The 27,890-nt window shown below is 41.1% G+C and overlaps 1 protein-coding gene across 1 annotated transcript; it reads left to right on the plus strand.

The window, feature by feature from the left end:
- The first annotated feature begins 16,094 nt into the window (after window positions 1-16,094).
- LOC109568671 (carbonic anhydrase 1-like) lies at window positions 16,095-27,081 on the plus strand. Its single transcript, XM_019974088.2, has 7 exons — window positions 16,095-16,223; window positions 16,710-16,907; window positions 18,648-18,766; window positions 21,495-21,590; window positions 22,847-22,909; window positions 25,377-25,532; window positions 26,392-27,081. Exons 1-7 carry the CDS (start codon window positions 16,187-16,189, stop codon window positions 26,506-26,508), a joined length of 786 nt encoding a protein of 261 aa, XP_019829647.2. The 5' UTR covers window positions 16,095-16,186; the 3' UTR covers window positions 26,509-27,081.
- The last annotated feature ends 809 nt before the right edge of the window (window positions 27,082-27,890 follow it).

The following is a 27,890-nucleotide window of genomic DNA, read 5'->3' on the forward strand; positions in this document are numbered from 1 at the left end:
AGGGGAAACATAGCTAGCAGGTGCAAAAGTAAGCAAGGTGATTTCAGATGGTTATAAGAGCGCTGAAGAAGTCAATCAGGATCACGGGGAGACAGTGGCCGGCAGAGGTGGAGACCTTGAGTTGATTGAGGTCAGGAAGACTTGACAGACAGCTCGGGACCTGAAGTCTGCATGAGGAGAAGGAGCTGGCCCCGGGGCGGCGCAGGCGAGGAGGGCTCCAGGCAGAGGAGCAGCCCGCCCTCCGCCAGGTCCCGGCCCTCCAGCCGCCTCTTCACGCCGCGGGTGCCGGCTCCTCTCGACCTGAAGGCCACTTCTCTGGCTTGGCTCTTTCTGTCTGCCTAACCTAAAGTAGCCTATTCTTGCCCTCACCACTCCCTACCTAGGTTAGTCTTTTAAAGAACTTACAATTTTCAGGTATTTGGTCATTGTTTACTTATTACCAGTCCCCAGTAAGCTATAATTCCCATGAAAATAGGGTCACGTCCCAATGTTTCTTGAATAATTTCATCAGTCAGTTCAGTTCAGTTCAGCCGCTCAGGTGTGTCTTGCTCTCTGCGACCCCATGGACCGCAGCAGCCCAGGCCTCCCTGTCCATCACCAGCTCTTGGAGTTTGCCCAAACTCATGTCCATGGAGTCAGTGATGCCATCTGATAGAACTATGATTATTCAGCATTCACAAATATTGGGTAAGCAAATACATAAATGAATTAAGATAGTCCCAGTCTGAAAGGGTGACCACAAATGCCTGGCGTGGGACAGGTTCCCAAGTCCGATTCTTGATGAGCCCAGACAGATGCAGTCCTGCAGGCTGGTTGGGGCATCTGCTTTCCGGAGGTTTCTTGCTGGTTGGGGCATCCGCTTTCCCGAGGTTTCTTTTTCAAAGCTCCTTGGAGCTTCTTGGACTCTGAGTCTTGGTCAGCACTGCCGCGATACCTCAACAGGTTTCCATCGTTTTAAACCCCAGAAAGGAGACTTGGGAGTCTGTTTCCTTAAAAACTCTCCAGAGATTCTTATACAAAATTCCTACCTCTCTCTCCTGCTACTTTCAAAATTCTTCATGGGGAAAAAAGAAAAAGATTTTAATTCTTTATCTTTAGACACCATCTGCCACGAACATTGATAGAGGGGTCAGTCATCCGACTTTGCTTACCAGATAGCAGACACTTGAAGCATAATATTAGTAGCCCTCCCTTCAATCCTGCAAGGTAGGAATTCTTTTCCTCATTTTCCAGGTGGGGAAACAGACTGTCAGAGGTCAAGAAACGTCCACAGTCTCATCTCAGGGCTGAGTGAAAGAGCAGATAATCAGACTCCTGAGTCTAGAGCTGATGGTGTTCCTACCACCCACATTGCCATTATGCTGACCCACTTCACGCAGGAGAGGGAAATACAGATCCACCATGGCGTGCTCCCAACCCTGAAATCCAAAACTTTCTGCAAACCAAAAACTTTTCTGCAAAAATCTGACCTGACTTGGCCTGAACTCATTTGTGAACAAAACTTGACCTGAACTGATATGAAGCTAATTATACTCCTTACTTATGCCACTTATTATGACTAGTCTTACATTTTGGTATACAAATAGTAAAATGTTAAATTACAGGGTGCTCTTCCATCTCCTTAGTGCCCCATTAGGTCATTATGCATATAATATCTGCCCTGTAATCCTCCTTAAGGTCTGAAAGTTCTAAACTCTGAAGCACACGTGGTCCCAGGAGTTTCAGATGAGCAACCGGGAATCTGTTATATTTGTGAGTGATCCTATCATCCACAAAGCTTTTACAAACTGGAAGTAATTTTTTCTCATCTTCTTCTCATGCCCAAAGAGGAATTGAGAAAATTTTCTAACATGCCTTATTTTCTTGCTTTTTATAAAACCACTTCATTCTGTGGTTTCAAGGTATTCGCTGTACTTGATGTCAAGAGAAGTTTGCGGTTATTTGTTCGAGAAAAAAAAATTTAATTTTAAAAATTAATAACATGCTAAGTGGGGGAGGTGAAGGCCAAAAATGTATACAGAGTATGCTAACTGTATTCTTTGAAAGAGAAAATCTTCAGTTTTTTTCATGTGTGATTATCAACTAGAAAATTATGGGCAAAATTGATAACTGTGGTTCTCTCTGCGATGATTGAGGGAAATTTTTTTCTTTAATTTCGTACCCTTTTATACCTGTAAGTTTAGAACTACATGAACTTATTATCCACTGAGAAACTTATAGTCATAAGTAAACATACCTACGAATGATTTTTCACAATGTGTGAGAGACTTGAGACACAGGTGCCAAGTCAGTGGAGGTACAGTTCACAGCCAGTGTCAGTCATTCGTGCGGCACACAGTTGATGGCCCGTGTTTTCCTTGCTGTCTCCCATTCCCATTTAGGACAGGTGTTTCCCTCATCTTCCATCCCTGAAGAGCACGCACTGGCCTTTGTTTCTGGCTCATGCCAGCCTGCCCTCTCTGCCGCTTCAGTCCTGGACAGTATTCTTCTCTGGCCAGAGCTCTCAACCCCTGGCCTAAGTGGTCATCTGAGTCAGGGCAAAATGAGAGGGTCCTGAACAGGAGGCTGGGCAAAGCTGGTGGGCGGGGTGGTCAGAGCGGGCCCACAGGTCACAGCAGGCAGCGGTCGGTCTGTGACGGGCAGCCCCAGACAAGGGCAAGGGCTGGGCGCACAACGGGGATGGGGGCTGAGGTGCAGAGACCAAAGCCACTGTGGCTGGCACCCGATGGAACTGAACCTGGGGTGCAAGTGTCGGCTTGACGTTCAAGCTGGGCACATAGAACAGATTTCAACTTCCAGAAAAGACAGGCTCATACATGTTTATGCCAGAATCGAGCTATACCATTCCCGCTGGACTGGAGAAGACTCTTGAGAGTCCCCTGCACTGCAAGGAGATCCAAACAGTCCACCCTAAAGGAAACCAGTCCTGGGCGTTCATTGGAAGGACTGATGCTGAAGCCGAAGCTCCAATACTTTGGCCACCTGATGCGGAAAAAGGACTCATTGGAAAAGAACCTGATGCTGGGAAAGATTGAAAGCGGAGGAAGGGAACTACAGAGGATGAGGTGGGTGAATGACATCACTGACTCAATGGACATGAGTTGGAGCAAAACATCTGGAGATGGTGACGGACAGGGAGGCCTGGCATGCTGCAGTCCATGGGGTTGCAAAGAGTCAGACGTGACTGAGCGACTGAACTGAACTGAACTGGACTAGTTTAAGCACATTCCCCTCAAGGAAAATGAGAAAGCTCAGGATTCTGTACGTGCTGCTTGTAACACAGAGTGGATGAGATTTCCTCCCCTCCCTCACGCAGGGCTGTCCTGCCCAGTTTTATACTCTAAGAAGCAACAGGTCATGGAAATCCCTGCAAACTTGATTTGTCCTTCCCCAAAAGTTGGGTTGAAATGGTCTAGGGGCAGCCTTGACGGCTAAGGAGGCAGACTGGTGACCTCAACGGCAGTGTGGGTGCAACAGTGAGTCACACACTCAACCCACAGCTCATTGCAACAACCAGAAGTCATGGTGCCCAACTGCCATGGTACCTTTTGTCTTACGCTTTGTTCATATTGTGATGAGGGGATTAACTGGGCTCAGTTTAGCTTTGTGTAGACACTGCAATTCAAGGCTTGTCCGTAGCTGTATTTCAATCCTCCTAAATCTAATAGACTTAAAAATCTCTCAAGGGCCTCCGATTATCATCCATCTTTGCACTGGATCAACAGGAGCCTGACAAAAATAATATAATGCTGCCTCACCTCTAGGTTCTCTGCAGAGGGAATGGAAAGAACTGGACTTTCCAGCTCACTTTGAAAGAGGCAAGTGGGAAGGAGACCGAGAGCAGACCATAAATCTGTTGCTTGAGGCAGGACACCTGCCCTGTCAGTCTTTGCTCCATCCAAATGGAAACATGGGTGATCTAGGATTACCCTCCCACAATGCCAACGGTCAACGCACTGAAAGGTCACGTCTATTACGGTTGGCGTTGCTACCCTGCTGAGCTGCTTTCTGAGTGGACATCATACTCATCTCATGCAGAAGGCATGTTCTCCATGCCAGAATGCTGCTGGTAATATTTGATCTAATAAAAGACACCCTATCTTTTCTTCAAGCTTCATGGTGACTAGCTGCTGTTAGATGATCATTCTTTTCTTCCTCATCATTCCAACTTTGTGTTCTAAGGACTTGAATCCTTCAGCAAAGTTTTATTTGCCACCTCTCATTTTAAAGTGATTCATTTAAAGAGATGGTATAACCAAAGAAAACAGCTTTATTTGCAGAAGTAACTTTATGTGAATAGTCGGTGTGCCTTTGGAAGGAGCCACTGGCCTTTACTAATACTATCAGCTTCCCCAGCAAACCACACGGTGCTGTTTGTGTAGGATTGTAAGCGGGGAAAGGAAGGACTGGAAACACAATCTTCACCAAAAAACAGGGTTGAAACGTGCAGCAACAGCTGGAACCAGCTGGGAACAACTGCACAGTGGAATCCTGTCCAACTCTGCCGACGGAGATCTGAGCACTCTTGGAGCCTGGAACAAGAGGAACAACAGACCGCTTCGTAAGAATGTCACACGTAAACCCAGCCAGCTAGCACCCCCAGAAATCGGCAACAGGAGGAATTCATCTTCTCAGATCCAATCACTGGGTAAAATCAGCCCTGTTTGTTCTAGGAGGTCCACGCACATGAACTTCATGCTAACTGGAGCTTGGTTCTCAGCCACTGGGACCCTTAAGGACTCCTTTGGACTCTGTGGGTCTCCACTTCAAAAGCATTATTGACATGAAGCTGGGGAGGTTTTTCCTGGGGTTCTTTCTCACCAGACTGGTTCTGGCTGCCTCCCGGGTGATGATGGAAGACTAAGGCGCTAGCCAGCATGTTATCCCCTCATTTTGTAATCATCAGGCAGTTGCACAAAGGTTATGTGGAACTTTCCCAAGTGGTCAAAGGCACAGCCCCAGGCAGTCTTAAAGGATTTAGGACTGTTAACGCACTCCCCAGATTGCATATTAAGGAACTCCACCGCCGGCCAGGTAAACTAGGTATGAGGGAATGCAGTCATCACCTTTTCACTCTCAACCGTGACCTTTGGAAACCCAAGGCCTTTCAAGTCACAGTTGAGAACTGCTGCTTGGCTAACCTCTCCAACATTTTCTGATCCCAAAAAGGAGCCGTAAGAAACCACAGGGAAGGACCCTGCGCACTCCTGCCGAGGAGTCATTGCTAAAGGAGGAGCATTTTATCAGAGATGCTTAAGAGTCCTTAAAATCCTTCACTTATGGCCAAGTCCTTCTTAGAGATCAGCTTAATGTAAGTTCCATGTTTAGGTAGCTCTCATTTGCCTCAGGGCTTTCCAGGAGGCACTAGTGGTAAAGAATCCGCCTGCCAATGGAGGATATGTAAGAGACACGGGTTTGATCCCTGGGTTGGGAAGATCCCCTGGAGGAGGAAAAGGTACCCTACTCCAGGATTCTTGCCTGGAGAATCCCATGGACAGAAGAGCCTGGAGGGTTACAGTCCATGGGGTCGCAAAGAGTCAGACACAACTGAGAAATTTAAATAACAGCAACTAAACAGAAATTTAAATAATAGCAACTAAACAAATAATCTGAATATGGGAGACAAGACCTGAAGGGACTTTCATTAAAATCTTGCTATTTGGCCTTTAGTGCAAAGGACAAGAATCTTTTCTGAAATCCTATTGTAGGGATTCTAATGTAAATTTTCTTTTTCTTCTTTCAGCCCTAGTGATAGAAGAGAGGAGGATATATTATGGTCCATCCTGTGCTCTGATCCTTCACCCTTAGGACTAGAAGAAATAAAGTAGATTTTTGTGTGAATGTAGAAATATGTTTACCAGCTACACCGGAAACAGGGAGTTGAAGTCATGTGTAGCTTGGTTTCTCCAAAGACATGTTGGAAGTGTGGGCACTGAAAGAGTGTCGTGGGCATTTAACTCTCCTGTCCAAGTTAACCACAGTCCATGCAGTTTCCCATCATCAGCAGTACACTCAGTGGAAAAAATCACAGCTGTGTTTTACTGTGCATCAGCTATGTGCCTGTATCTCTAATCCTGATACAAAAAGAAAAACCTTCAAGAGAGTACTATCATTAAACCAGTTCAAAATAAATAATACAATGATTCAGAGAAATTGGGATAGACAAGTTTTGGTTAATGCTAACGACTGAAACAGCCATGAAGCAAATGAGAGTCTTTAGAGCCCTCGGGAGCACTGTGTTAATAGAACGGCTTCGTCCCCATTAGGTGGCTGCCTTCACCCTCTTAAGATCAATAAGCAGAATGCCAGCAACGTGCGTCCTCTGAGCACTCCGAGTCCCTCTGCACACCACTATTTCAGGTGGTGGTCTTGCCACTCTCCTTTGGTAGCCTCAGGAAGACGAGGATCAGTTAACAGTAAATTAAATGGCAGCCTCCGGCATGCAGCCGTGGGTATTTCCACTACTAAAAGGCATTTGGTTATTAGGCTTGTCTTCACTTAATCATGGACCTGACTTGAACACTCGATTCAAAATCCCCTGCAGAGCAAGCTATCACTCTGTTGTTGTTAGCATGTTGACCCAATAGATAAAAAAGCATAAAAAAAGAAAAGAATGGAAAAAGGTTTTCTTTTCTGAAGTCAGGAACTAGTAAAAGGCTCAAAGGATTTTTAAAATCTTAGAGAGATTAAAAGCTAGTAAAAAAGTAAATATTTCTTTCAGTGGCTGCTCATATTTGTATTCTTTCTAAAGGTGGAAGGCATGTCAGGAAGATGACATTTCTCTTAAAAGAGTGTTTGTAAAAGTGTCTAAATGTATTTGATCAGAGCTGTTTTCATTAAAGCATATCTTTTGTTAGTTAGATTGTGAAGGCAGATTCATATAGCCCCCAGATGCATCTGAAAAGGCTTCAATACCACTAATGCAATGCCCCTGAAAGAGCCTGAAGTTTGTTAGCAGTCCAAACCAGCTCAGGCTATCTCACAGAAGTAAGGGGCTGGATGAGATGTGCACATGCATTTTCACTCATGTGTCTGTGACTCCAAAGCCAGTGATCTACAGCCTGAATATTACAAACCACAGGATCAAGAAAGGACATGCTGCTGCTGCTGCTAAGTTGCTTCAGTCGTGTCCGACTCTGTGCGACCCCATAGATGGCAGCCCACCAGGCTCCGCCATCCCTGGAATTCTCCAGGCAAGAACACTGGAGTGGGTTGCCATTTCCTTCTCCAGTGCATGAAAGTGAAAGGTGAAAGTGAAGTCGCTCAGTCGTGTCCGACTCTTAGCGACCCCATGGACTGCAGCCTACCAGGCTCCTCCATCCATGGGATTTTCCAAGCAAGAGTACTAGAGTGGGGTGCCATTGCCTTCTCCGAAGCGAGGACATATTCAGCTGCAAACTTGCCGGGAGCCAGCGTGAGGAACTCCGCCCGTGGCTAAGGTCATGAGGAAGGAGGCTCGGCATACGCAAAGGTGCGATCGAGCCTCAGGAGTCCCCCTGGAAATTCTCAAGCATCTACCCCGAAACCCAGAGTCTGCCTACTTTCTGTTTTGTGCTCTCACCTACACCTCTGACTTTACAGGGGGCTGTCCCCCACTACCTCTCTCTGAAAAAAGAATTAACTTACAGCTCCAGTTAATAAAGTTCCTGGGTGTGATAGTGTTTCAACCTACAAACTCCTTTGGAAATCCTCTAGCCTGCCTAAATAGGTTTTTCCAGCCACATGTGATTGCTCAGAGCCTCCCAACTGTGAGAGGCATGAGATGTTCTAAACTGTCTAAATACAGATTCCTTTGAGCAGTTAAAAGATTGATTTAGAAATTGTATTGGTGAAGGGTTTTTCACTTGTTGGGCCAATGTTTGCTGCTAAGTTTCCATATCCCTTACCTGCTGTGTCCCTGGCAGTGTATTGATTAATATAGTTGGTGTAAGTAGTAGCTTTAATGTTTGTAACCTTGGACCCTTGAGTTAATTCTTTTTCTTGTTATAGCCCACCACACCTTTGCTGTGTAGGAATGCAACTTTATCTAATGCTTTTGGAGGGTGGCTCCTGACTGATCACCTTTAGAGAAAAATAAGTTTTCTGAAGAAAGGGTCTTAAAATGTTAACAGGCCTCCGGGCCAGAAGATGATGCAAATCACCTAAACTTTTGCATATGATAAGTTTGCAGGAAGAAAGCCTGGCTTGCTGCATGACTCTACCCCTTCCCCCATCATCCTCTATGCATAACTTAAGGTATAAAAACTACTTTGGAAAATAAAGTGCGGGCCTTGTTCACCGAAGCTTGGTCTCCCCGTGTTGTTCTTTCTCTCAACTTCTGGCTGAATTATTCAGCCTCTTTTCTCCACTGAATTTCCTCACTGAGCTATCCTTATTCTATTACTCTTTATATCCTTAATTAACATTTAGTTAAGCAATTGTTTTCCCTGGATCCACTGGGGCTGGACCCCGGCACAAACTTGTTTTAGAAATCTCGCCTTTGATAAAAATGGTTTGAGAGCTAACAGAAGTATTTGGGAAGTCAGGAAAAAATGTTTTTAACTCTTCAAATAACTTTTTGGTAGATGGACCCCAACAAAGTTTGCTTGAAGGATGTTACAAGGCAGTTGATGTGACTGACTTTCACCCCCTTAATATTTAAGTTGGAGAACTTATCTCCTTTTGTGTTTACATGTGGGATTTACTTTAATCTATGGCAAGCTGATTTCTGTTACACAACTGTTTGAATTTCAGGCCACATGCAATCACTTGAACTATTTTACTTAATTTCATGTGTTTATATTATGTATTTACTGAGAGTTAAAAATCAAACTTTTTTGAGGCTGAAGTTAATCATTTACATTTGTGCAGTATTTTAAGGTTTGTAAAGCATTATACATACTATTTTCTTTTTAGATGAAAAATATTGTTTAACTGTCATCTGCTATATAGGAGCTCATTAATTCCCTAAACATTATAGGAGATAAGACATAAATATTATTTTGTCTGTTTTGAAAATAAATACAAGGATAACACACTTAACCTGCTCAAGTTACCCATTCATCTAGTAGAAGAGGCTCAACAATTAGCTTTAAAGTATATTTTCAGTGTATTCAGTATATATCTTTCCAATCAGTGATTTTTAACATGTATGACAATCAACTAGACATATTTAAAATGTAATGTTTTCAAAAGCAAGAAATTGTAAGAAACCAGAGCCTCTATGCTGTGGATTAAAATAGTCACTTTGGTTGACTTGGTTATTAGAAAAATATTCATTAGTGAATTTTAAAACTGCCTTCAGAAATAAAAATAAAATGTTCCAATGCAGAAAATATCAAGTTAAAAGTTTTTCTTTAAGAGTTAGGGATTTATGAAATTTGTATGTCAAAACTTCAAACCACATTTCAAGAGTTAAGTTTTGACACTTTCAATGTATCAAAAACTTTGACACTTAGAAAGACCAACATTCTCACTCTCCCAGCAGTGACTGACAGACACACACGGGTCCCTTCGTTCCTCCATTAATAGAACTGAAAAGGGAAAGCTCTGTTTTCTGAGTTCCGAATATGAACATAAGTTTACCTCCAGCAAAGCTCATTCACACCTGAGTTCAGACCAGTGCATTTGGGTGGGCGTAGTTCCCGATGAGGGTTCTATTCTTCCAAGTCTTTATAAAAATACAATAATTAAAGTTCAAAATGACCACTTAATAGTTCTCTCTAAACTGTTTATTGAACACCACGATTTACCATGCATGTTATAATTAAAGTTAACATAGTGAGATAAAAAAAACAATAAAATAGCCCATTGTTATCAAGGTGTCACTATAGAGATGGTTGTAGGTATTAAGCAAGTAAACAAATAAATTTCAGAATGGAAAAGAATGAATAATTTCAAGATGTAACAAATGTAGTGAAAGAACTAAGATGGAAGGAAGTAATAGAGTGACTGAGAGCTGGGCAATATGTTCAGTTTGGAGGTCAGGAAACCTGTCTCTGAGAAGGTGATATTTGAGCCTGTGGAAAGATCTGGACACAGAGAAATCCAGACAGAGGGAAGAGCAAGTGCAAAGCCCTAAAATGGGAACCCCGTGGTGGGGGTGGACACAGACCTCCTTGGAAAGGATGAAGCTGGTAAAACGGCTGGTTACAAGGGGAGAGAAAGACCAGTTTGGAAGAAATAATCCAGCCATTTAAATTGATTCAGCAGAATTTCCAATTGTCTTACTGCAGAAATGTCCGAGCTAATATTACCATTTTCCATGTCCCACTTCTCCACTAGAATTAAGCTTTCTCTTGTCACCCTAAACAATATCAATTCTGGAGAAGCAGGGACATTAAGAAGCGATGTGAGAGTTATGCCAATTTAATAAAAATGACACTTGATTTTCACTATGTATATTTCTTAATTTTAGGGAAAATATGAGTCCCAGGAAATCCACGTATCCTATGGAATACTAAGCATCATAGAACTGCTACTGTCTTTTGGAATTTCTCTTCAGTGGCATTTACAGATTTCTACCATAATGAGACATCATTCTTTCATATTCTTAGTTCCTTCTCTACCAAAGAACTATTTTTAATTATGAATTTAAACTTGGAACTCATCATAATTTACTTGCCTTCATAATACTTCATGTTCTCAGTTTTAAAATATGATAGTAGGAATCAGAGGAAATGTTTGTTTAAGAGACTAGGAGAAAAAAACTCAGTTAAGAAACACTAAGACTTAAAAATATATTTTAGAGTTGGCTCTTACTCCTTGGAAGAAAAGTTATGACCAACCAAGATAGCATATTGAAAAGCAGAGACATTATTTTGCCAACAAAGATCTGTCTAGTCAAGGCTATGGTTTTTCCAGTGGTCATGTATGGATGTGAGAGTTGGACTGTGAAGAAAGCTGAGCGTCGAAGGATTGATGCTTTTGAACTGTGGTGTTGGAGAAGACTCTTGAGAGTCCCTTGAACTGCAAGGAGATCCAACCAGTCCATTCTGAAGGAGATCAGCCCTGGGATTTCTTTGGAAGGAATGATGCTAAAGCTGCAACTCCAGTACTTTGGCCACCTCATGCAAAGAGTTGACTCATTGGAAAAGACTCTGATGCTGGGAGGGATTGGGGGCAAGAGCAGAAGGGGACGACAGAGGATGAGATGGCTGGATGGCATCACTGACTTGATGGACGTGAGTCTGGGTGAACTCTGTGAGTTGGTGATGGACAGGGAGGCCTGGCGTGCTGCGATTCATGGGGTTACAAAGAGTCGGACATGACTGAGGGACTGAACTGAACTGAAATATGGTTTTCAAATTTTGTGAAACACTGAGAAAATGTCTCTACTCTGTTAAAAACATTTTATGGCGCTAAAATTATCTTCGGTAAATTTAATTGATGTTACTCAAAAATAAATGTCATCAGCTATTAACTAAGTTTAAAGCAAACATTCTATGGACAGCCTGTTAAAGATGGTCATGTGATAAAATAGAGCAGAGGATGCGCTTTTGGGTTTTAGATTCAAATCCTGCCTTGTCCACTAGAATTTTCTGAGCCTCAGTCATTCCTCTTTAAAAGTGGAGTGAGATTAACCTAACCCCAAGTCTACTGTGAGAACTGAATTAGATCATCATTTTTAATGTTATTCAGTGAACCATAGTCTTTTCTAGCCTATTGCAATACTCCTAAGTGTGTGCATAGTGAAATAGCTCACTTTAATCACAGTAAATCTTTTGTGTCAGATGCTCAGTCATGTCTGACTCTTTGCACCCCATGGACTGTAGCCCGCCAGGCTCCTAGGTCCATGGAATTTTCCAGTCAAGAATCCTGGAGTGGGGAGCCATTTCCTCCTCCAGGGAATCTTCCCAATCCAGAGATCACATCCATGTCTTTATGCGCCCTGAATTGGCAGGCGGATTCTTTACCACTAGCACCACTTAGTTCGGTTCGGTTCGGTTCAGTTCAGTTCAGTCGCTCAGTCGTGTCCGACTCTTTGCGACCCCATGAACCTCAGCACACCAGGCCTCCCTGTCCATCACCAACTCCCGGAGTCCACCCAAACTCATGTGCACTGAGTCAGTGATGCCATCCAGCCATCTTAGGAAGCACAGTAAATCTTTTAGCCTCTTTATAGTTCTTTTTGTTTGTGTGTTTGCTGCAAGAATTTTATTTATTGCAAAGGATGGTCAAGAGATAAAATTAGGGCATATAGTTTAAGAGTAAAGATAATATCAACATTTTAGCTGTAAGTTTTTTTCAGTAAATATTTGACTTCTAAAATTCCATTTTAGAAGGTTAAGAAAGGAATCTTTCTTCCCTCTCCCCCAGCCCATTAATACATTTTCATCAAATTTGAAAATTAAGCCAATGTAATTGTTAAAATTAAACATTCTGCACATCATTCTTTCAACATTTAAAATTTTTAATTTAAAATACTACAGTATTTTATTCTTATTTTCTCCATTTTCTTGACATATAGCTTTATACTTCTAAATGTTATCAATTAACCAATACTCTATGAAAATTGATTTATGCAGTTTTACAGTACTTTAAAAATATATATATGTTTTCCCATCAGGTTACTTGCTCCTGCACCAGTTCCAAGTACCTATGGATTTCTTCGGAATATTCTAACAGGGCTTGGGAAACCTACATATGTGCTTGCATCCTTGATGGTTTTTAAGGAATAAACTGTTTAAATCAGAAGAGCAGAGTTCAGTGTAGACTAAACTCTTCAGTATGCAGAAGCAGTCCAAAGATTATAAGCTTCGAAAAATGTCCTGTGAGGATGTTACAGGTGAAAGTGGAAGGAACACAAAGGGGACATTTGGATTTAGTGCCGATATTAAGCTGAAAGGTGACGTTTGTAAGCAGAAAAACTGATGAAAGTAAATGAGAGGCGTGTCAGGATGTAAACCACAGATGCTCATTAAATTGTACATCTTTCTCTGTGTAGCTTTCTGCTTGTGGTCGTAAACAAGCACACCCAAGCTACATACTCGAATAAAGGGTCATAATGGTTAGGATTCAAGCCAATCTTGTGCCTAAACTTTAAACAAATTACCATTCCTATATGAATGTTAAACATTCATGTGATGAGTTGTCATGTAATCATGAAATAAAAAGGGAGTTATCTCTTCTCAAATAGGTTGATTAATATAGTAGTTCAACTTAAAGTTACTTTTAACAAAGTATCAGTCAGCAGGCCTCTTAACTAGACACAACTTAGCAACTGAACAAAGAAATAAGAGCAATAACTGACAAAGCGTAGCCTATTTCTATCCCTCTATGTGCTTCTGGGCAACCTGAGACTCTAAATCTAAAATAAAGTAACCCAAGGGTCAACACTGACTATTGGTCATCTTGAGACAGACTAATCTGGATCCACCAAGTCAGTCCTTCTGCGAAAAGAATCAGGTGGAGATTAGTGGGTATTTGTTGACAGTGGAAAGTCAAGAAAGAAGACAAGCATTGGAAACAAACAGAGGTTTAAACCCTCGCGTGACCCAATGTACACATCCACATATAAGCATTTATAACCCTGCGGAGTTGTCTTCAGTTTCTTCCTGTGTGAAATACAAATGTTAATGCCTGATTGGGTTATTGTGAGAATTAATGATTTGCTGCACATAAACTTTTAGCATAGCATTTGGGATATCCTGGACCCCCATTCTAGTACTCTTGCCTGGAAAATCCCATGGACAGAGGAGCCTGGTAGGCTGCAGTCCATGGGGTCGTGAAGAGTCAGACACAACTGAGCGACTTCACTTTCACTTTTCACTTTCATGCATTGGAGAAGGAAATGGCAACCCACTGCAGTATTCTTGCCTGGAGAATCCCATGGATAGAGGAGCCTGGTAGGCTGCCGTCTATGGGGTTGCACAGAGTCGGACACGACTGAAGCGACTTAGCAGCAGTAGCAGCAGCAGGACCCTCAATAAATGGTATCTTTTAAGAGTTCCCTTTTCATAATAATTCTTTCCACTTACTAAAGTGAGGAATGGAAACTCAGGTGTCTTCCCGTTCTACGTCTGAACCAGTGGGCTGTCAGCACCCAAAAGGGGAAGAAAACGTGGCTCTGATAAGCCTGGCTAAGAGCTGTGACAGACCCTCTTCCTTCAGAAAGCCCAGGGAGCTCAGACAGTACACGAATATGGAAGCAAGTATGACTCCCAGGCATGGAAAGCGTTACTATGAAGGCTCCTTTTTTCAGGTTGCGTTTCCTCTGAGCACATTTAGAGCCTTGGGAATGCAGACCTAGCCAAGATCTGACACACATTCATCACTCCTCTTTGCCTCCTTAACAAGTCCTGTGAATCTTCTCATCACTCAACAGCTGGCAAGTCTCACCTCAGTCCAGGCTTCAGCTGGGCTTAAGAGGATTGTGGGCAGAGACGGAAAACTGGGGATCAGCCACCTCCTGGCTCAGCCAGCGGGGCCTTCCACGGAGATGGAGGCAAAGAAAGCAACTAGACGTGGAGGCTGGAGCCTTGGCTTCTCCCTGGTTGTGGTGAACCCCTCAAATTTTCTCAGTTGCAAAATGATAACTCATTGTATAGGATTTTTATGTGTGGTGTGATGGTAAAATAATATGAAAGTGCCCTATAATCATATAGTCGTGCCTCACTCTTTGGGACCCCATGGACTGTAGTACATGAGGTTCCTCTGTCCATGAAATTTTTCCAGGCAAGAAGACAAGTGGGTAGCTGTTTCCTCCTCCAGGGCATCTTCCCAAGCCGGGGATTGAACCCTCATGACTCTTAATCTCCTACATTAGCAGGCATGTTTGTTTGTTTTCCTATAGATTCTATAGAACTATACTAAAGAAAGGCTTCTATTTCAATATTTGATGTGTAAAAAAATATTGCGCTGTATGTAATTTAAGTCTTAATAAAATGTTCTCCATTTTTGGTGGCTCTTGGGAGAAGGAACTGGCAACCCTCTCCAGTGTTCTTGCCTGGGGAATACTGTGGACAGAAGATCCTGGTGGGCTGCTGTCCATGGGGTTGCACAGAGTCATACATGACTGAATTGACTTAGCATGCATGCATGCATTGGAGAAGGAACTGGCAACCCCACTCCGGTGTTCTTGCCTGGCGAATCCCAGGGACAGAGGAGCCTGGGGGGCTGCCGTCTGTGGGATCGCACAGTGTCCGACAGAGCTGAAGTCACTTAGCAGCAGCAGCAGTGGTAAAGAATCCACCTGCCAATGTAGAAGATGCAAGAGACACAGGTTCAACCCCTGGGCCAGGAAGATCCCCTGTTGGAAACGGCAACCCACTCCAGTATTCTTGCCTGGAAGAATTCCATACAGAGGTGCCTGGTGGGCTACAGTCCATAGGGTTGCAAAGAGTCACACATGACTGAGCACACACAATGATTTGTTGAATGCATGACTGAGTGCACACAGCTCACAGCTGGCAGCCTGTGAGGCAACAGAAGGGCGGGGAATGGGCTACAGTCCAGGGAGTTGCAAAGAGTCAGACACGACCGTGCTCACACATAAAACAAATCTCCATTTGTGAATTCCAATACTGCTCAAAAACGAGGAACTTGACTCTCATCTTGTATGTCTTCAAAATGTACTGTCATCAATAATATATTGAGTTGGCCTAAAAGTTTGCGTTTTTCCCTAAGATTTTACAATATACTACAAACGGCAAACCCAATGTATTACAAATGATGAGTGGTTCTCTTATCTGATTTTAAATTAACATCATGATATTGGTTCTGATCTGCCTGTAAATATGCAAATTATTCTCCTGACTCAATTCCTGTTGCTAGTATTGCTTGAGTGTCCAGCAAGGGTAAAAGCTGGGAATCTCAAATGCACAGTCCTTTTTAACTGGAAATTCAAAGCATCATGTGTGATAACTCAGCCATATCTTCTACTAACATGAGAATGACAGGGCTTGGTTTTGCAGAAGCTAAGATTTTGATATTTCTCTTTAACAATATAAGAGAATAAAGCAATTGGAATTGACCTTACCTTTGTGAGCTTTTATAAACGATACCTTTTTTTTAACATGCATATACTTCCTGATAGATAAAGATGATGAAATAGTGGGCTGAGTGACTAACACACATGCACAAAGGCAGAGACTTTCTATAAAAACCCTGCGAACTGCGGTTTCAGTTGTCTATCGCACACTCAGTTACAGTCAGTTATTCCAGGTATTGTCTTTGTTTTCAGGAAAAGAAAACTAAGTAGAAGATCATGGCAAGTCCTGACTGGGGATATGATGGTGAAAACGGTAAGCATTCTTCTGCTCATGTAGATCAAATAACGGCTTCTTCCCTTTTCCAGGAAAAGAGATATTGAGCACTTAAAATAACGGTAAAGTCATAGATTAACGGTTTGAAGTGCCTTTGACTTACACCAGCTTTGCATACGTTCTCAACAGTTGTCCTTAGGGCCCATGATTGTCTACAAAATGTATTCTGCCTCTTTTCTCCTCTCTGCCTCTCAGCCTCTCTCCCTCCCTATGTATAGACAGGTCTATTGCTAACAGCAAAATATGTACAGTCTGATCCCATAGACCATGAGACTTCTGTCGACAAAGACACTATTTGCCAGTGTAGCATAGAAAAGGGGCATTCTCACACCTGGGATTTCCATTAAGCTAACTGGAATACCATTTGAGATACCTGAATAAATCCTAATCTAGTAAAACTATATTCCTAAAACTTGGACTCAAGCATTAGATCAGTTTTGATTGTAATCATGTTCGTCCTGGTAGGTCCTGAACACTGGGGCAAGCTGTACCCCATTGCAAATGGAAATAACCAATCTCCTATCGACATCAAAACCAGTGAAACCAAGCGTGATCCCTCTCTGAAACCCCTCAGTGTCTCCTACAATCCAGCCACAGCCAAAGAAATCGTCAACGTGGGACATTCCTTTCATGTAAACTTTGAGGACAGTGATAATAGATCAGGTGAGCCAAAAGGTCCTTCTAATTTGTGTCTTTGACTTTACTGGGGAAATGTAAACAGTAGGGCTTTCAGAAACATGAACACCCATATGCAGTGGGTGCACACGGGTAGCATTGATGCCATCTACTGAGGTATCTTGAAGTTTTAAAATATTTCCAAGTGTTAAAGGTGATTCTGGGGACTCCCAGCTCGGTCTTTTTTCAGCCCTTCTCCTTCTCAGTGACTCTATTCCATCTCTTCTGGTTTCCAATATCTTTATGCTAACTTTACACCCTCTGAATAAACAGTACTTTTTCACAAAATTCTGTGAATCATCATGAATATAAAAACTGAAAAGGCAAATATTTTCTAATTGAGATGAGGTTGGAGGAGTGCATTAGGGAAGAAATACAGATCCCGAAGAGTATATTTATTTTTTGTGGCCAGGAAAATGGCTCCCTAACAATGAACTGCTTCAGTTCAGTTGAGTTCACTCGCTCAGTCGAGTCTGACTCTTTGCAACCCCATGAATCATAGCATGCCAGGCCTCCCTGTCCATCACCAGCTCGTGAAGTGCTTGGGTACCAATACCAAAAACAAAAAAACTGGTCTTGGGTGTATCTTGCATGGAATCATTCTGTGCATAAGTATTTTTGTCTAGCTTCCCCTCTCCCTATTAGATCATAGTAACTGAATTATCTTCATCTCCCAGAATCTAGCATACTTCCTCGCTCACAGGAAAATTCTCAAAACTGTTTACTGAATAATTTATTAAATGACAATTTCATAAATCAGCTCTACTGTCAAAAGGCAAAGTTAGTCATAGCACTTTCCTTCAAGGTTCTGAGCCTAAGTTTTAGACATCCTGGGGCTACGTCCTTTGTTAACATTGGATTAGGTCTGGTACTATGTGTGTTTTATTACTCATATGGTTGGACAGACTCTCTAAAGCAAAATGATCCTTCCGTGTTAGAATTTTAAAAGTGACTCTACCATCCTGCTGGAACTTTCTTTTGGTTCCTGGCTACTACTACTACTAAGCTGCTTCAGTCGTGTCCGACTCTGTGTGACCCCATGGACGGCTGCCCACCAGGCTCCCCCGTCCCTGGGATTCTCCAGGCAAGAACACTGGAGTGGGTTGCCGTTTCCTTCTCCAGAGCATGAAAGTAAAAAGTTAAAGTGAAGTCGTCAGTCATGTCCGACTGTCAACGACCCCATGGACTACAGCCCACCAGGCTCCTCCGTCAATGGGATTTTCCAGGCAAGAGTACTGGAGTGGGGCGCCATTGGTTCCTGGCTAGGGGTTCTCAGTAACGCTGTCAGAATACCCTCTTGTATATTGATCAGTTACAAGATACGTGCAGAGTGATTTGTTACTAAAAATAAATTGCTAGATATCTTAATGCATACTGTCCATTACTGTCTGTTGAAAGAATGAATGAACTTATAAACTAAAGCAGAATCAAGGAAAGAGCTCTAATCCTAGAATTCACTCATCTTCCAATATGTTTTCCTGAAAACAGGAAAAGATAAAATTATAGCCCATGTGCTGAGAACCATGTAACTCAAGCACCACCTGAAGGTGCTCTGCACATCTGAAGCCCATCATTGTGGACACGGGGAAAAACCAACAAGACGGAAACTTTAGACTACTGGTTATTTTCATTTCTACTCGCCCCAATTTAATGTTAATTTGTATTAAATGCAAAGACAAGCTGGAGCTCATGACTGTAACACTAATAGCAGTTTCCTTTTTCTTCTAGTGCTGAAAGGGGGTCCTCTATCTGAAAGCTACAGGCTGCGGCAGTTCCATTTTCACTGGGGCATCACAGATGACTGTGGCTCTGAGCACTTAGTGGATGGAGCCAAATTTTCTGCAGAGGTAATGTAGCGTAGTAAGTGAGGGGGAGCCATACAGAGCTCTCCCGGAAGTAGCACCCTTATACCATGTGGATGTGTGTTAGTCGCTCAGCCATGTCCAACGCTTTGTGACCCCATGGACTGTAGCCCGCCAGGCTCCTCTGTCCATGGGATTCTCCAGGCAAGACTACTGGAGTGGGTAGCCTATCCCTTCTCTAAGGGATCTTCCCCACCCAGGGATCAAACCAGGGTCTCTTGCATTGCAGGTGGATTCATTACCTGTGTGAACCATCAGGGAAGTCCCCCTTATCACTTAAGACACAATTTCAATGGCTCCAAAGGAATGAACTTTTGGGGGCCTATAAAGAATTCCTAGGCTCATTTAAACTTAAACAGTGACACACTGCATTTGGCAATAGAGAAAATTTTTCACATGAGGGAGGCAGGTGAATTTGCAGTCAAACTCCTGGGCCTCAGAATCTGCTTTCATTTCAGAATGTCTCAGAAACTGCTGCCTGACATCAGGCTAACCTCAAGGGGAGTTGCTGCTGTCCTTTTAAAGCTCTGAGCCCAGGGGGAACACACCATCATTCTCTTCTCATTTAAAGGTTCGAGTGTGCACACACCCACAGCAGAGGTGTAACCAGCCCAAGACACTCCATTAGATTCGACTAAGAGGGCCAGTTTAACCTCAGGAGTCATCACAACGAGTAGCATACTCTAGACGAGGCTTTGGGGCTCCCTGGCAGCAGGCCACTACCCTCTGGCCTCTTGACTTGCCTCCACATGGAAGTCTGTGATTCAGTTCAAGACATTCTGCCTGTATATCCACAGTAAAATCAAGAAAATGTGCATCAAACTCTCAAAAGAGGGTATAGAGACTGAAAACAAAAAACTTTTGTTCTTTGTATGCATGACTATTCAATAAGATTGTACCAGTACGGACTGGTTGGCTTTTTTGCTTTACTCTTGTAGAATGAATCTGTAATACCCATAGTTTTGCAACAATCTTTTTTGTTTTTTTTTTTTTTTCATTTACCAATGATCATGATCATTTTTCCAAGTCAGTAGGAATTCCTAAAGTCTGTACGGTATTTCCATGTATGCATATGTTAGAATTTATTAACTAACTCCTACATAGGAACAATTGCAATGCCTTTCACATTTCATTCTGCTGTTGTTTTTTGTTCTTTACCAAAAAAATGGGTAATAAATACACTTGTACAAATATCTTACACACTGGTGAAGGCAATTGTGTAGGGCATTTTTGTAAGAGGGATTGTTAGGTTCAGAGTATGTGTAGTATTCATTTTGATACAACACTTGGGAATAGTATACAACTAAAACTGACTTTATGTTACACTAGAAAGCCAGGCTAGGAACTTTCAATGGTGCAGAAATCTATTACATGTTTCATTTTTTCCTATTTATTTTTCATAAAATTGAAAGTGGACTGAAATCAAATGGGCTGAAAGTCTAAATTAGCAATAGTATTACGTCTGGGGGAGGATATTTGGCTGTATCTAAGAAATCCGGCAGTTGGTGATGGACAGGGAGGCCTGGCCTTGCGGTTCATGGGTTTGCAAATATTCAGACATGACTGAGCGACTGGACTGAACTGAACTGAAGAAATCTGAATCAATGAATCTCCTATCTAATTTGAGAAAAGTGAAGTTAATCCAGGCTGGAGGCGACATGCACTAGTCACTAAGTTTGACATATGAGAGGGTAGGGAGGGTGGGAGGGAGACCAGGAGAGGGGAGTGGTGGGGAGAAAGACAGAGCGGAGACAGAGAGGAGACGTGTGGGTGGCGGGGAGAGGACTGCTTTGGTTTAGAGTCATCCAAGCGACCCAGTGATCACTTGACATTAGGTGGTCAGAAAAGACTTTTTCAGGAGTAGCATTTGAGTTCAGCCATAATTCAAGTCAAAATCTTCCCATTTTGACTTGACTTCCCAGAGGAAAGTCAGCAGTTATGCAAAGCCTTAAAGCTGTGGACTAAGTGCAAGTGTCATATCTATGCGCTGCGCGGAAGGATGGATGCCAATCAGTGGAGAAGAGTAAGAATGAATAACTGCAGTTTTCGGTTGAGCAGTTAGATGGAAGGTGATGCCTTTTCTTAAAGCGGGAAATTGAAATGGATCTGGAAAAGAGAAAGTCAAGAGTGCTAGTTTAGCTGTGTTAAGTTTGAGATGCATATCAGGCATCCATGTGGAGATATCAAGAAAGCATCAGGAGACGTGCACACACACTTGGATATACAGGTCTAGAGTTTCACAGAGAAGGTAGGCAGGGGATGTTGGTTTGAAAGGTGTCTGGATACGATCAGGAGAACCTGCCCTTGGCCACCACTCCAGACATCTCAGGAGCCCCTTCTCACAAAGTTACCGGGTACCTCAAGTTAGAAAATTATTTCAGTTTTTGTCTCCAAACTAGTTAGCTAGAAATACTTGATCTTCTCACACCAAACAGAGAGGTGTTTGGTTTTTTTGTTTTGATATTGTGGAAAAAAGAAGTTCTACTTACTGGTTCCAGGATTTGCAACGTGCCCACTCTCTTCAACTCTATTTTCTTAAGAAAATCCTTCTTAAAAGTGCAAACATAGCCCTTCCTATGCCCTGGATAAGGGTCACACAAGTTTTGTCTACCCAAGCCAAGATGTATCTGTATATATCAACATGTTAAGGTCTAACCTGCTTTTTCCCTTCACCGTGGTGTGAACAACTGCTCCATCACGCTGTGTTTTTTAGCTTCATTTAGTTCACTGGAATTCTGCCAAGTACCCCAGCTTCGCTGATGCCGCCTCGAAGGCTGATGGTTTGGCGTTGATTGGCGTTTTGGTGAAGGTGAGTCGTAGAGTGTCTCGGAGCTCTGCTAAATTTATTCCTTACCAATCAGACCGCAAACTAGGGTGAAATAGAGCAGAGGGATGTTTGGTCTCTCTTTTTTGAAATGTGCCCGTCTACTAGTGACTGCACAGGTGAGCAAGCAGGTCTCTGGTATATGTTTGTTCCGCTGGACTTTCCCCTCTTGAAGAGAGAAAGCATTTCAGGCAGAGATGAAATGGGAAGCTGTTGGTGGCACTAATTTTTTTATTTTTCAGCTCACCTTTCACTTTTCTTCTAAACTTTATACATCACAGAGTCAGGAGTTTATCAATTTAAGTCTCATCAGGAAAAAAATATGAAGAGGACTTTTGTCCCATAAAGACAGTTGAACTGATATTTAATATGGAAGATTCAAATCTTCTGTAGGAGAGTCCCTGAAAAGTCCTATAGGGAAATTACTATTAAATTCAGGATATTTGGGTGACTAACTTTTGGAATTATAGTAATTCTAGTGAATCTTTATTGAACGCTTGTAACATACCATTCATTTCACTGATTAGAATTAATAGAACAGACCAAAGAGGTTTGCTTTTGTATTTTAGTTGTGCTAAATTCCTGTATTTTGACTTGCATATCTTTTCTTCAGTTACTGGTTTTAATTTTTAATTTTATTTTATTTTTAAACTTTACATAATTGTATTAGTTTTGCCAAATATCAAAATGAATCCGCCACAGGTATACATGTGTTCCCCATCCTAAACCCTCCTCCCTCCTCCCTCCCCCTACCATCCCTCTGGGTCGTCCCAGTGCACTAGCCCCAAGCATCCAGTATCGTGCATCAAACCTGGACTGGCAACTCATTTATTACATGATATTTTACATGTTTCAATGTCATTCTCCCAAATCTTGCCACCCTCTCCCTCTCCCACAGACTCCATAAGACTGTTCTATACATCAGTGTCTCTTTTGCTGTCTCGTACACCGGGTTATTGTTACCATCTTTCTAAATTCCATATATATGCGTTAGTATACTGTATTTATGTTTTTCCTTCTGGCTTACTTCACTCTGTATAATAGGCTCCAGTTTCATCCACCTCATTAGAACTGATTCAAATGTATTCTTTTTAATGGCTGAGTAATACTCCATTGTGTATATGTACCACAGCTTTCTTATCCATTCATCTGCTGATGGACAACTAGGTTGCTTTAAGTAACTAAATAGGATTTTACTTGGTAACCATTTTTATCTCACACTTTATTTTTTTAATCTCCAGGTGGGTCAGGCCAACCCAAACCTTCAGAAAGTACTTGATGCCCTAAAAGCAGTTAAAAATAAGGTAAATAGACTCATTAAGTTAGTTTAAATCAGAGAACAAGAATCTACAGAACCTCAGAAATCATTTAATTGCATATTTGATGTGAGGAGTAGGAAGTTCTGAGCAAAACCATCAATCCGAAAATCAAGGTGCTGCTTACACGTTCCTGGTTTCTGAGGTCTCTGAGCAGTGATTTATTTGGGTTTCGTTTTTCATAGTTACTGCTTATCTATTTCAGCAAGATGAAGCCTGTAGAAGAATAGTTTTCATAGCCTTTTCATACATTATAACTATGATGCCCACTGTCAGCTGAGAAAAAGATGAGTTTTTCTGATATATTTAACCTTAGCTTCACCATTTTGACAATAAAGAGTTAAATCATTGTCAGAGATTTGCCATTGACATTCACAGTTTGTAGAACTATCATACCTTTATATAAAATAAATCTAGTTCATGTTGAGTCCAAATAAATTACACTTTTTAAAGTGAGAAAGTTTACAGGTAAATAATCACTCAATTCAAGAATGTAAAAGATGATAAATGAAAAGAAAGTAGAAGGAAATGATTAATTAAGATGAAGTAAAACATTAATAAAATAAGAAAGAAAATGAATAAATACAGGTAAAATTTTATTAATAAAGTGAAAAACTAATTCTTTGGGGAAAAAACAACCAAAAAAGGGCACTTTTGGCACGTTTAATGATGGGGGGAAAACAGAAATACAACAAATTATTACAAATAAGGAAATGGGTGTTAACTCAAGATGCATTGGAAGGTTTTAAAAGAGAAAAGTTTGTACAGTGGACCCTAGAGCAACATGGGTTTGAACGGCACAGGTCCAGTGACCTGTGGATTATTTTTCTGATAAATGCTTGCTCCAGCACCACACAATGGTCCCTTAAATGAACCTGCTGATGCACAGCCACGATTATGAGGGACGACCATAAACTTAAGTGCGGATTTCTAACTGCTCAAGAGGTCAGCACCCCAACCCCTACATTGCTCAAGGGTCAGCAGTACCATACTACATGAGCAAATTCGAAAATTAGATCACATAGATGAATGTCTAGGAAAACATAGAGAAACTGACTCAAAATATGTGGAAAGTCTAAATAGACCAATAATATAAAAAGAAGTCAAAAAGAGTAGTTTAAAAAAAAATGTACCTAGTAAAAGAAACCCTAGGCCCAGACCACTTTATGGGCAAATGTTACACAACTTTTAATAAACAATCATGCCACTTTGAACTAAACTGCCTAGATTAGGGGACCAAAAAAACCTAATTCAATGAATTAATTTAATTTAATGAAACCTAATACACAAACTGGGTAAGAACACCACAAAAAGGATATCATAGGCCAATCTTACTTAGCAGTGTAGCTAAAAGGAATATTAAAATAGATTACAGAAAATCGTATTCAACAGTATGTTAAAAGAGCCATGCTTTCAAACTAGTAGAATTTACCCAAAGCATGCAAAGATGATTCAGTATTAGACTATCTCCCAATATAATCCATTACATTAGCAAATTTCACTTGTTAGATGCTTGAAAAATGTTTGATTAAAATTCAATATCCATTCCTGAAGAGTAAAAGAGAGAAAGAAAAATATTACTCTAAAATTTAAACTGAACTTAAGAAAGAATATCAAATAGAAATTTGAAACAAGCATCTAACTTCGTAGTGAAATATTTGAAGCATTTTCATTTCAATCAAGAATAAGACCAGGGTGTCAATTGTGACCACCACAAAAGAACATTCCAATGATTGTCCATTCAATGTAGTTAAATAAGGAAAGAAATGAGTACATATTAGGATAAATATTAGAAAAACAGAGACAAAGCTATCATCAAGTGTAGAGGATACGATCATTGACATCCACCCTGAAAACTACAAAATCAACATAATTAATTCACAAGTTCTAATCAAGTTGACTACATAAAATATTAACATATGAATATCAATTTATTTGTATATACCAATATGACCAATCAGTAAAGAAACAAGAATAAAGAATATAGATGATAAACAAATGTTTAACCTCTGCTTACACTTAGCCAAATGAAGAAGGAAGAAGATAGATCAGTCACAATTCTAGTGTAGCGTATTTTCAGTCATGTTACTTTTATTGTTTGTATCTACAAACATGTTGTTGTTTAGTCACTAAGTGGTATCCGATTCTTTGTGACCCCATGGACTGTAGCTCACCAGGCTCCTCCATCCATGGGATTCTTCAGCAAAAATACTGGAGTGGGTGCCATGTCCCTCTCCAGGGGATCTTCCCCACCCAGGGATCAAACCTGTGTCTCCTGCATTAATGGGCAGCTGAGCCACCACAAACATACCAGTCATGCAATACTATATAGTAGAAAAACTGATTAAATTCTTTGCTAAGACCTATCTACCAAATAATATGTATGTCATATATGCAATGATGTAAATATTTTACATCAGGGCATAATGATACATTGCTTATCTTTTTCTTTCAGAACAAGAAAGCTCCATTCACAAATTTCGACCCCTCTGTCCTCCTGCCTCCATCCCTGGATTACTGGGCCTACTCTGGTTCACTGACTCACCCTCCTCTTCACGAGAGTGTCACCTGGATCATCTTTAAAGAGACCATCAGTGTGAGCTCGGAACAGGTAGAATGTCAGAGGGGCATGTGTGGGAATTGGAAGTGCAAAGCAGGAATATCAGTTCAATTCATACTGAGAGCAATTATTACTGCCATTCGATTTTAGAGAGTTCCCTTTGCCTTTCAACTGAAAAAGATTTATTAGTGACATCAGGTCTATTTAATAGTCAAAAAGTAGAGTGTATTTATAAGCACTTTTTTTCCTCTATGTAGAGATTCAGAATTCCTGCTCTTCTTTCACCTTAATAAGGAAAAATCCAACCTCTTCAGGGAACTGTAACTCTCCAGTGGCATACCTTGATCATTGACATTGGTTTTCCATTCTTTTTTAAAGCTTAAGCTCTTCAATATTCAGTAAAATATCTCATTAATCATTGTTTATAATTTTGATAAAAACTGCCATTGATTGAGCAGCTCTTTTCATCAGGTGCCTTACGTACATTCTGTCAGTCAAGTCTCACAGCAAACCTGCAGTGTGACCTGTTGGTATAAGAGCTAACACTTCTAATAAGCTACATGCCAAACGCCATTCTAAGAACCTTATCTGTGTTGAGCCATTTAGCCTTCACCAAAACACAATGAAATAGTACTGTATGGAAACATAGGCGCCAAGCAGGGAAGTCTCTTACCCAAGTGTGAGGAAGCTGGAATGCTAATCCAGTCAGTCATCAATAATTTAAGCCAAATGCTTGGTGCAAAGACATGTGGAAGAACTGTTGGCTTCCTCCCTTTCCATCAGTGAAACTATTGCAGTCTTCAACCTGATTTTCTAAATAACATTGCATCAATCATATTAGGAAAAAAAAAAGTGTTCTGTGTGACATCAATAGTTTTTGCTTCTCTAAACATGTTATCCTTCCCCCAAGCTGGCGCAGTTCCGCTGTCTGCTAGCAAATGCTGAAGGCGATGGAGAACTCTGCATCAAGCAGAACCACCGACCACCCCAGCCTCTGAAGGGCAGGACAGTGAAAGCTTCATTTTGATGGGCCCAGGAGGAAGCTCATCTTCCCTCAAGAAGCACAGCTCTGCTTCTGACATAATCCTACAAAACAAGCTTTAAAAACACGTTTATTTCAATACTAGCAAGACAGCCTGCTTGCGAATTTACTCTGCAGAACGCAAAATCTTTTTCTTCTTTCTGTTGAGCTCAAATAGTAATCTGGAAGTTCACTAAACTTGTGCTTAAATTCAAATCTGTTGCATTGACTTCCTTATCTTGCAATTAAGGCATACTTGATTTCTTAATGACTTTTATCCCTTCCCATTTTATTCCATTTAATTGGACCAAAAAGCATTTTATCCCTTTCTTCTTGTCTATTATGTACTATACTTTTAAATGGCATTAGGTTTCTACTCCGTTTACATTCGAGAATCTTATGCTTTCATTTGCAACATTATTCTGATGCAATATCAGGTCTATTACTCAAATATAATGACCTAAGAGCAGCTTGAGATGAAATGTTAAGAATTCATTTGCTTACTCTTGAAGACAAATATGCAGCTACGATGACAACTGGATTTTGTATTATGATGAAATAAATGGCCCAACATTGCTACCGTTTGTGTGCTCTATTATGAAAACCATGTATCTCATATAAGAACTGACACTTCTGGTTATTCCTCCACCTGTTAGCAAGGCCAGTGGGGCTGTTCCATCATTATAACTAGTTAGCCTACATGAAGAATCTGTACATCAAATTTGGAAGAAAAATCACCTGTGACTTATTTTTAAAAATAATGAAGGAATCACTTGAATTAGAATCATATAGAAACATCACATAATCTTTTAGTCTGGTGTGTACTTAACCTGAAGTCAGTTCTTTCTGAAGCCATATCTACACTCAGAATTCTACAAATCTTGTGTCCAGCGTTTAGTTTTGTGATTTACTTATTTCTCTTCTTTGAGAAATCATAATGGCGATCAAAACCCACATCCATTCCCATGTTCCAGTCTTGTCTAATGTCACAGAACCAGTCAAAACTGCTCATGTAATCATGGTTAAAAAGACAGACAAACCAGATTCTTTATTGCTCTGAGGACATTAAATTCCTAGGAGACATCTTTGTACCTCAAAATCCTAGGAGGCATTTTTGGAAATTTTATTTGGGCCCAGAATTTAAGTGAATCTTTATTAAAAATGGAAGGGCCAAGGAACACTTCATTTATCTCAGCCCCCATAAGCATTTTAAAGAATTAAATACTTTCTTTGCAAACCTACTCTGACTGTGTGTTTTAATATATATTTGCCAGATATTGAGAAGGCCTGAAACAGGCTTGATAAAATTTTCAGCTTAAGTTATCAAAGGTCAACATGAGGGCCAAAGAAAAAGGAGTATGATTTTAAGAAATACCTTTGCAAAGAGG

Source organism: Bos indicus, chromosome 14, assembly GCF_029378745.1.
Source record: "Bos indicus isolate NIAB-ARS_2022 breed Sahiwal x Tharparkar chromosome 14, NIAB-ARS_B.indTharparkar_mat_pri_1.0, whole genome shotgun sequence".
NCBI classification, from domain to species: domain Eukaryota; kingdom Metazoa; phylum Chordata; class Mammalia; order Artiodactyla; family Bovidae; genus Bos; species Bos indicus.

Coding starts and splice junctions, on each gene's coding strand:
- LOC109568671 (XM_019974088.2), top strand. CDS start 16,187: ATGGCAAGTCCTGACTGGGGATATGATGGTGAAAACG. Junction 16,224..16,709: donor GGGATATGATGGTGAAAACG/GTAAGCATTCTT, acceptor TCGTCCTGGTAG/GTCCTGAACACTGGGGCAAG. Junction 16,908..18,647: donor GGACAGTGATAATAGATCAG/GTGAGCCAAAAG, acceptor TTTTTCTTCTAG/TGCTGAAAGGGGGTCCTCTA.